The sequence below is a fragment of the Echeneis naucrates genome, chromosome 6 (genome assembly GCF_900963305.1).
Source record: "Echeneis naucrates chromosome 6, fEcheNa1.1, whole genome shotgun sequence".
NCBI lineage: Eukaryota > Metazoa > Chordata > Actinopteri > Carangiformes > Echeneidae > Echeneis > Echeneis naucrates.
The window spans coordinates 15,242,892-15,253,968 of NC_042516.1; the positions used below are offsets into that span (position 1 = coordinate 15,242,892).

The 11,077-nt window shown below is 39.6% G+C and overlaps 1 protein-coding gene across 1 annotated transcript; it reads right to left on the minus strand.

Moving 5' to 3' along the window:
• Positions 1–373: 373 nt before the first annotated feature.
• On the minus strand, positions 374–10,676 carry ca14 (carbonic anhydrase XIV). The gene is made up of 13 exons (XM_029503779.1): positions 10,616–10,676; positions 10,260–10,283; positions 7,168–7,347; positions 6,822–6,967; positions 5,830–5,925; positions 5,689–5,755; positions 4,932–5,089; positions 4,285–4,411; positions 3,561–3,584; positions 3,349–3,433; positions 3,115–3,156; positions 1,553–1,606; positions 374–497 (listed from the first exon to the last, which is right to left on the minus strand). Exons 1-13 carry the CDS (start codon positions 10,674–10,676, stop codon positions 374–376), a joined length of 1,188 nt encoding a protein of 395 aa, XP_029359639.1.
• Between the last annotated feature and the right edge of the window lie 401 nt (positions 10,677–11,077).

Below are 11,077 nucleotides of genomic sequence, written 5' to 3' on the forward strand. Positions count from 1 at the left end.
TTTACAGAAACTGTGCATCCCAGCCATTGCAAGAGCAATCATGCAACTCAGAGCCAGCAAATTTACATAGTTACACCACATGCTTCAAGTGCAAACTAAAGAAATGTTGGATACCAAGTCTCAATCTCTGAATTTGGGTAAAAAAAAAAAGAAAAAACACTGAAAACTGTTATATGATCAGGGCAGCAGGTGATTTCTCCTGTCTTCAGTTTTTATGCTTCTCTTGCTGTACATAAAATAGTTTTTCTTGCTCCTTTTTAAAACAATTTGTGAGAATATTTTTGCTGTCTGTCTCCTGAGAAGCAATGGATCAGTGATAACATCATTGACACAAGGAAAGGAAAGAGTGTTTCAGTGTCTGAACAAGGCCTGTCTATGCTGTCAACTGGGGTTCAGTCTGAAGAGACGGTGAGGGCTCTTCTTTTTTTTCTGCCTCAGAGGTAGAATTTAGGGCCAGGTCTTGTTTTTGCTCCTTTGCTTTCCCTGGCTCTTTCACCCTGAAATATCAAATATAAGAGTCATTTCTCATTTTAGTCACCCTGGATGCTGCAAAATTGGCTGAACAACAGACTTCTCAGGGTTGGTGTAGTTTGTTTTATTGTCCAGCAGAGGTCTGTCTTTGTCAAGAACAAAGTCCTGAGTTTCAGCTTCTAGCTTACAGAATGAACTTGTGGTCCACTACAAGAAAATTTACGCAAAAAAATAGAATCATATATTTGAGATAGAAAAGCAGCATGTGATGACATTATTAATAAATTAGTGATAACATGGCAATAATTGGATGGATTACTGCAATGAGTCAGATGAAAACAACCTGGGAGGAGGAGAACTTAACCAGAATGCTCTCTGGATAGTGACATCTCCATCAGAGTAAATCTTTAAAACTTTAGTGTGTTTTCTTCAGCAGCCAAGTATCCAGTACAGTGTTGAGATGCTTGGCTGATGTTTCACACACATGGGGATACATTGGCAGCTTTTAATGTTGTAACAGATATGTGATTGCTGCATGTGCTTGCTTGGATTGATAACTGTACCACCTCTGGACATTGTGAAAAAAAGTATATGAAAAGCACAAAAATGCCTGAGAAACATTTTGTCATCAAAAGTAAAATGTCTGGCTTTAGAGAGGCAGCTGCTCCTGGAGGAAACAAACCCAACAAAGAACGACGCTGTGAAAGGCATCAAGACTCTCTAGTCTTGCCAGAGCATTATGGAAGGTACTGTGGCAATAAAACAAATCACATCCACGTCCAGAGACAGACAGCAGGGGGTTATACTGTAGATGAACGGAGGTTAAGGAATAGAAGCACAGATGGATAGATGTTAAAGACACAGGCGATTCTGTGAAGCTTCTCTATAAGTCTATTGCGCAAAAGTTATTTTCTTTACAGTCTGTTGAATTTCTTTAGACACTAATACTCTAACAGAGGTGTTAGGCTTTAACCTAAGATGACAAACACTGAATGGTTTGTTAAAACAATGATATGCTCAGGAATCTAATTCTGAGATCTCAAATGTTTTGAGGTTTAAGGTCATAATTTTGAAGGGTAACCTTGGCATGGGAGCAGGCCGGTTACTGGGCAGGACGTCCCAGCTAGAGGTAGAGCTGTCACAAGATCAAAAGACAGAACGCATAACCAAAAACAGAGAAAAGATACTGAATTTTAGATTTGAGAGAGTTAATGTGCAAATATTTCAAAACCTCTTTGTCCTCCGCTCTCATTAGCTAGAAGGAGGTGACGTTTCAAAATAAACACACAAGGCTGATTGACATCATGAAAACCAGAGGTTCCCAAGGTGAGAATATAGGGGCCCTGAAGGCTTCTTTACTTTGTACTCCAGGAAAAGACAATGGTCAGTGTCACTGTTATCACATTTGAAGATGGAACAGTGCAAGAATAGTGATCAAATCTAATTCAGCCCTAGATCGCATATTTAAAATTATAATTTTCATCTTTAGAGTCATGAATCAGAAACAAACATTAAAAGAAACTTTGGGAACCTCTGATCAAAACAGCGGAAAAGTGAAATCAGTCGCAGTGAGGAAAAAGCACCATATTAATAATTGGTTATTATGAGAAACAATGGTAACAGAGCATTGGGTAACAGCATTACCGAGGTCAGAGGGTCAGATTAGCCTTAGTGCTGATCCTAGGCCTGTTTTAAACTTTTCTGTTGAAACTTTACAAGAGGATTGTGCATTTAGTAGAGGCAAACAATTGCTGCGTCAAGGCCCGTACCATTCACACTGTTTTGACAGCGTCTTTTAAAAAGCTGTCAGTGTTTCGCATCATTACAATCAACTGATTGTTTGCTTCTTGTTGATGCTTGAATAAGATCCCTGATTGCACATGTGCATCAGTCAATACAGTGCAGTTCAAAGTGCATGGATATATTTTACTATTCAGAGCACAGTTAATCGGAACTGTTTCTTCTTGAAGGTTATTATGGTCACCAATGTTAAACATATGTAAAATTCCCTATTTCGTGCAAATGAAGTGTACTAGTGTACTTCACTTCATCGGTTTGTGAAAACAGTTTGGAAATAATCAGCTACAGGTATATTTTAAGTGTTTACTTATTAGACCTGTGTGTTCCTATTTTTTCAATTATTATCTGTAGCAGCCTCAACGAACATTACAACACAAAGAATTAACATTTTTGGAATATGTTAATAAAAACTCAAGTCAATGCTCTTTAGTGAACAATATATATTATGATTGAACTTTATATAAATTACAAACAAAAAAAAACTGTAGCTGTATGTGCTCCAATTTTCCATTACAGAAATACCAATATATTAGTCTCCCAGTGAATCGCTTTGTGTCAAGATTTTAGCCAATGTCTCGAAAGTTCCTGCAGAATGCAACAATGACTGTGAACATCCAGGGTTCATGCATTAAAAAAATAAAAAAAAACACTACAGTATTTCCTCATGGAATAAAAATCTAAATACACCTGGTTTCCTAATTCGCCATTGAAAATTCTTTGTTCATCACAGTTTTGACCCCAGATCCACGCTTTAGGGTATCTCATAAGCACAAAAACAAGCCAGAAACAGCACAGACTGTGCAAGATGAGCATCTTTGTCAGTACTGAGCTTAAGTATGCCACCTGTTTACCACGCCTGTTTCACGATGGAGGAACCTAAAAAATCTGTGAAAGGATAAGAGACAGAGGATGAGAACAGACAGATTTTTTTTTTTCTCCCCACAGTGCCTGCAGATTGACCAGTTAGACCAAATCACAACAGACTGGTGGTCAGAGTCTCCTGTGGCCAATGGTGGAGTGGTAACAGAAAGACAGACAGGCCAGTGAAAAGACTGCAATGCTGCAGAAATTACTTACCGTATTGTCTTCACAATGAAACGAATGATTACTGCCAGACCTACACATCCACACATCACTCCTATCACTATGGCTGTGACTTCTCCTGCAGAAGAAGACAAAAAGAAGCACGAGCAACGTACAGCAAGTTAGATCCAGTCAAAGAAGAGATGTGGTTGGTTTCAGTATCAGTCACATTAACATTAGCAAGGAAACATGCAATATAGTCTTACCAGAAGTCAGCTCCTTCCCTGATTCTACAATGCATAAAAGATAAAAAGCATTTTTATTTCACACAGTCCACAACACAATGATTTGTGTGTTTATCTCTGCAGAAATTGCTGTTCAGCTATTTAGAAATGTTGTCTAGTCAGTCTTGCTGTCTTTGACAGCAGTGCTGATATCACAGGCCTTCCAGTTCAGTCACTCACTACAATGAGCACTTTACACAAATTCTTTCTCCTTTGTCTTTGTCTACCACTCTGTCTCCCCTGTTCACTTCTGTCTTTTTCTCTCTCCCTTTTTCTCAGTTAGAGTTATGAGATAACAATGGAGTCAGTGTTTAGTTTTCGAAAATCCTTTTCTCTAATCAGCTCGCAAACAAACACCATTCCCCAACACAACCCTCCCTCTCTTTCTGTCAGTCTCTCGCTCTGCTCCTGCCTTCATTAGGCTCCCTCAGAGAAATTCACCAGCAATCCTTAATATACCCGCATTTTTCTCCACATTCCACTTGTCACTCCCTGTGTGGACTGTGCTAATTGCTAGCTTTGCTCTACATGATCACCCTCTGCCTGGTTGTTGTGCTTTGCATTATGAGCAACCGGCTGGCAGCATAATCCAGCCAAGTAGAAACGTTAGGACAAAACACTGAAGTAGGGTTAAAGCAGATTGGTCCTTGTATTTTGTGTCAGCTTTGTACATGAATGGTGGTGGTTTTTTTGCTGTCTGTCTAACCTGCAGAGAAGGAAGCAAAAATGATCCGGTGGTTGAGTGGCTGTGTTGCTCGGTAGTTGTCCTGCAGCAGCATCCTGTCGGGGTCATCAGCTTTACTTGAGTAAAGTATTGTCTCCATCTTTAGTAGCTGAAGGGGAGCGAGAAGGTAAGAACAGCTTAAAAAAAAAAAAAAACCAGATCAACTGACGATCAACATCCAGTTTTTCAATTTTTTGGCATAAAAAGGGAATAAAAAAAGAACAAAAATAAATAAGTAGATAATACAAGCTTGAACGCACAGAAATACAAGAAGTTTATACACAAAGGATGTAGTTGTGGGCCTGCTAATTTTTACTAATTTTGGTAATAAATGGTTTCATTTTTATCATACATTATACTTATCTAACCATGTAAAAACACAGTGTTTTTAGACCCTTACAAAACTTTAAGTAATGTAATGCAATCCAATCCTAAAAAAGAAAAAAGTAAAATACAATTAAAAAAAGTTCCAGATAACATACAAATTTGTACAAGTAAATATCATCAGCACATACACCTCCAGTGATTTTTTTGAGTTGGATTTTTTTTTTTTGTTTGTTTGTTTGGTTTTGTTTACAATAACTACCACTAACACACTAATGTATCTGTGAGCTATGTCTGTATCTTACCTGTGCCTTAGAGATCTGAATCCTCTCATGAAACACAGTCCAGATCACACTCTGATGGCAAGGGGGTGTTGTTAGGGAGCCGTTGTAGCGATAGTAGCGTCCCAGGTCCTTAGGGAGAAGGGACTGGATGTCAAAGGCTGGAATAGAGACTTTCTGGTCTGACAGTGGACAGAAGAAAAAGAAGGGCGAATATGTGAGTTGTTATATACATTGTACTGCTTCATGTCATCAAAACATTGTAAGAAAGAGTTGGTTGTAGCAGGAAAGAAGACCTGATTACTGATTTTTTTTCTGAAACACAGTTGTAACAATACATCCGTTATCTAAACTGCTTTGGAGCCAATCCCAGCTGACATTGGGGTACATCTTGGACAGTTGCCAGTCTAATGAATGACCAACATACAGAGACATACTAAGACAAATAAGCATTCACAGTCACACTGACGTCTACAGGCAATTTAGAGACTCTAATTAAAGTAAAAATGCATATGTTTGGACTGTGGGAGGAAGCCAGGATAGCCACACAGGCACAGACAGAGCATGCAAATTCCAGAAAGGCCCCGAAAGGCTGTGAAGCAACAGTGCTAACTGGTAACCCATCAGCCACCCAGGCATCATCATGTCTGCTCAATATGGGAGCCTGAATACAATTAAATGGAAATGTGCAGTGAAAATGACACATTTGTGAGAACTGCTAACCTGTTAAAACATTATATCTAGCTGAACAAAATGTGTGATTTCATATACTTGTTGTTACCTGCATGTCTTATGCGGCTCAGGTAGTTGAGGATATTGTTAAACGCTGGGTTTGTCTCTTCACCTGTCTAGAAAAGCGAATCTCAGTCTTGTATGTTCATTACATTTCTTAAAATAAAAAAAGTGAGATCATATTTATTACCACAATAAGAATTCCTAAAACAGCGAGGCCATCTCTCTGAGTCATTGCTGCAGACATGTTGGGGTAGAGCTCAGAGTTGTAGTGAACCACGTGAAGCTGGATGGAGGGAGAGCACAGCTAGTTTAGTCTCTCTGATGGGAAGGACATGAAAGAGAGACTCAGCCTGGGTTGCCGGTGTTAAAAATGTTAGTGTTAAAAATTGGAGAAATTGAAGGAAATTAAATGAGAAGAGACACTGAGAATGACTCAAGAAAAAAACTGATATAAATGAGAACGTATTAAATTACCATACTGTACAATGAGATCACACCGTGTTTGTTTGTGTTTTTTCTATATTCCTTTGTATTTCTTAATTCTCACACAATATTATTATTTAATCTGCTCGCATACATTCATATCCGAAAGGTGACAGGCAGGAACTGAACAGTGTACATCTGTTCTCACTACACTTTTCTACCTCTTAAAATAGCCAATCAAATTCTTACTTGCTTAATTTATTCCTTTCTTTGGTTACTTTATTTTAAATTTAACTTAACAACAGTCTGTCCAAAATATTTCTTGTCTGTTGCTTTTCTGTCTTTGCACAGTAAACTTAAACTGGTGCTCATACTGAAGCACACAAAAAACAAGGATGACTAAAGCTAAACAGAATTTTTCCTCAATAAAAAACCATGACAAAATATTCTCCGAATACCAAACTAACCCTCCACTTACCCTGCTGAGGAGAAATTTATTTGCTCTCCCTGTCAATCTAAACCATTTGATTCTTGAGTTTACTGTAATAGCTGGTTAGCGAAAAAACTCAAATCATCACATAGTTGCTAGAACTAAGTGAAAAATTACCCAAATGATCAGCTTATTATCATAGTTAGTGAATTTTCTGTTCATGTAGCAATTTGTTGCCGTTCCTGGGTTTTCATAAAAAAAAAAAAAAAAAAAAACTCTTGAAGCATAAGATCTTGATGTTGTCAGAACACCACTGCTCTTTGTACCTCTGCATCTGCGCTCAGTCCGTTGATGGTGTGTTCACTGCCCCCGTGACTTGGGCCGCCGCTGCCCCAATGAAGGTGCATTTGTACAGCTGTAAATAGCCAGGGCAGTCCCCCTATTCCCATCCACTCCGGCAGCTCAATCACAGCTGATGAGGGGAAGAATGGAAGAAAACAGCAACACAACGTCTTCTTTCTAATGTTGCATTTTTTATTTTAACTAATCTCTGTAATTTATCTGTGGGTGGTAACATGTTTGAGGACAGTGCAGTATGAGCAGATCAACCAAAAAGCTGCTGGGATACTTGCAGGGTTATGTTAGGAGCTGGAATTCAGCTGCTGTAGTTACCTGTGTGTCCGTTATTGTACAGGGTGAAGGGCTTGTTGCCGTGTTGACTGTAGCCCAGCGGGGTCAGAGGGATCAGACTGGGGTCGTACTTTGTCTGAGTGGTTACTACATCAACGGGGGACTGAGATGTACCAGCACAGTCAGGGAAATACTCGGACCACTCAGACTGACCCACCAAGCCTTTGACAGGAAAATAAACAGGAGAAATATGATGTCACCCAATCACACAGGCCACTGACTCTGAGTCACTCCCTAATTAGGACAATTACACCTTGATGTTTTAGTTTTGCAGCATCACAGATTGAGTTTCGATGAATTTTATTTTACCAACATAGAAAAAAAAAAAAAAAAAAAGAAAAGCACTGAGCCATTCACAATAGCTAAAAAAAACACCCCACTGGCCAGTCATTAATATCAGCTGTGTCCTTACTGCCAACCTAACTCTTTTGAGTCGGTCAGGAGGTGCAATCTTCTTCATTCAGAACTATATTATCGAACTGCATTTTGTCTCACAACACCGGTCTCTGCAGGAGCACTGATATTTCTAAATACGAGATGGCATGAATATGATTTACCCACAGCTAAATCCTGTTATTGCACTCAAAGAAATCGACTAAATGCCTGAAAATCTACTCTCTAATCTATCATCTCTCAAAACGACTGGCATTCAGAAGAAATTATAAAAATTGGTTTCTGTACAAATAAACTTGTTTTATCATAAAATTATTATTTATGAAAATTCCCACAACTACAGTCAAACAGACTTACCATATCCTAAATTTGAAAATTACTGACTGACTGTAGAGCTATAAAATGTTATTTATTTATTTATTTTCAAGCCAGGAAAAATCATGGTGATACCAATTTTTTCTGGTCTTAACATAGAGAATTAACGACTAACTGCAGTTTTATATGGTTTTCAGGTATCTTAAAAATCTGCAGGAGATTACAGAGAGGAATCAAAATGCTAACTTCAATTTCTGAATGATAAATTCAGCATTTGATAATGTTTCTTTGAATCCAGATGATCAAATCAAATCAGGTTTATTTATATAGCACCAAATAATAACAAAGTGACATCAAGGCAACACACAGGAGTAATAATAACAAGGAAGAATATGTGAGGGCACATACTAAGCAGCGTCTAAGTCAAGAGCTGAGAAGGTATCGCAATATATTTTCACATTAATTAGCACTGCTTTCAGCGTGATGCAACAGCTGAAACAATGGAAATTAAGAACTTAATTAAAAGTTGGACAGAGAAATATTGAGAAGCTAAGTGAGAGGGATAAAGTGAATCAGGCCCGGGTAAAAAAGAAACTGGCCTCCCCAATTGCATAATAAAAGAAAGTTAGAAAAAGGAGACTGAATGAAAAAGAGAGTGACATGTGAGTCAAAGAATCTGAATTTCAATTGCAGATAGAGGAATGCTTTAGAAAACGAGTAGACCACTGACACACTTTACACATGAAAAGGTGTGCAAGAACAAGTATCCAGGGGGTTAATGACGAGCACGTTTATGGGGAAAAAAAATAAGTTTGGGGAAATGGTCATTTTAATCGAGATAATGTGATTTTAATCTAACATATCCACTTCACCTACATAAATACAGTTCATACGGTCTCAAACAATACAGGCTTTTCCTTAATGACCTCTCACAACACATACAGAGTCAGCAGGAGAGCTTACATTAGTGATGTATGCACATACCACAACAATCCCAGTGCCTGCTACCTCTACCTCACTTTTCTAATACCCCCCATCCCGCCCCGGCCCTCGCTCCTCTCCAGAGCAAAGCCCCTCACCGTGACTCCAAAAGTGAGTCCCACTGCGGTCGTCATGGAGGTCTCCACGGTAACCAGAGGCCGAAAATTCTGACCTGGTGCGCCTGCTTACCTCTACTAGCATGGCATCGCTTTATGCAACCAGAAACAGGACACACAGAGTCAAAGTCAAAGCGTGGTGTGCACAGTGATGGGGCCTGAGACGGACTTCCCCTCCATGACTTTACCTAACTCCGTCTCTGGAAAGAAGCCTCTGTGAAACAGTCAAAACTGACTTTCCACTTTTGCTAACAACTCTAGTGGCAACATTGTACGATATTGTCACTCACCATGCCTCACTCAAACACACCCCGACTCATTCAGGCACTGTATGAGTTAAAGATTAATCACAGTTGCTTCCTAACAAAAAACAGTGTCCAAATATATATAATACATCTAAATTCAAGCACTCATCTTGGAACCTTCTACACCACGAGTTGTGCACACTGCACTTGCCTCTGTTTTGATTATGAAAATGCCTAAATAGACAATATATAGGTACCAGCTTTCTCCAGACACAGCCTCTGCAGTTTGCTGTGAATTCAATATGTACTGTACATTGGTGTTGGTCTCCTGAATACACGCAGAGAGCAGTTGTCAGTGTGCCCCATTCATTCCCACAATGTCATTGTCCATGGCAAAGGCAGCCAGTGTGCATCCACAGAACAATAAACACATTGGTTTTTGTGCACTGCAACAATACAGGGCACCGTCTAGTATGCTTTTGCTTCATCCCGTCCCATCTCCCTCTGTCTGTCCACCAGTCTCGCTCCTCTCTCTCCTGCTTCATCCCTGAGCACCTGCCTCCCTCCTCCAGCCCCTCTCTAAGCCTTTTTCTTGCTTTCTTCCTCTCTATCTCTTCCACCCCTTCATCATCTCCGTGTGACTGCTGTGCTCATGCCAGCTTGTTGAACTGTAACTAATACATACAGAGGGGGAAGGAGAGCAAAACAGGGGTAATGGGTGGGCAATACGGGGAGGGGATATGACAATTATAATCTTTTAACCACACAAGTTTAATAAAATGCTCAGTAAAGTCAAAGTGAAGTCTTTTTGGTTTCATTTAGACATTTACACCTATTTTAGAGAACTTAGTCAGAATATTGCTCCTCGTTAACATCATTATATCTGACGTACATATGATACAGATACAGATCGTGTTATGCCTTTGTCTTTCTTTGCACTTTTTTTTAAATCACTTTTTACCCTACTTCATATTGCTTTAGCAATGGGTGGGGGGAGGGGGTCTACGAATAATCTTGAACTTACCAGTGTAGGTCCAAGTAATTTCCTCTGAAAGAATAAAAAAGAAAAATTTTCATCCTTCAGGTTGTCCCCACATCCTTTTCATTCTCATTTAATCCTGCAACATCTTTTCATCACTTCTAATCTCCAGCCACGACTTTGTAATATCTCTCCAGTGTGATTCTAAACAAGTTGTTAATTCTTAAAGACAATACAACCATAGTCCTCAAATAGTGCTCAACTCCGATTGTTATTTCTGGACTTTGCTACTGCCTCACTACTACAGCTCAGACTGAAGCACCCAACCAATGTAGCACACAAGAATCAAAGCAAAAGAAAGTCCTGTATGATGTTGATTATTATGTTAATGAAGGCCTTACCAGCAGCAGAGGCAGCTGTCCACTGGAAGCAGAGTAGCATTAATGGGATAAAAAGACCCATGTTAGCCCTACTTGCCCATACACAGAAATGAATGAAAGTGGACAGAAAAATTAGGAACAAGTGTGAGAGTGAAAGAAAGAGCGAGAGAGAGAGAGAGAGAGAGAGAGAGAGAGGCAGAGAGTGGGAGAGGGAGAGAGAGAGAGAGAGTGGAGACTGCCAGGGTACAGCAAACCCACCTGCCACAGCTTTGTTTCATAGCCAGAGTGTAGACGTTACATACCAAATCCTCCAGAGCAAGACACAGATGAGAAAAAAGAGAAAATAAATCAGAGGCAAGAGTACAAACAGACCAGCAAGTGAGAGCGAGTGTTAGTTAGTGAAGGAGGGTGAGAAGGTGCAGGGCTGGGGGGAGGAGGAGGTTACTACTGCCTGGGAACAACAGAGTGCAAGAGAAAGGAAGA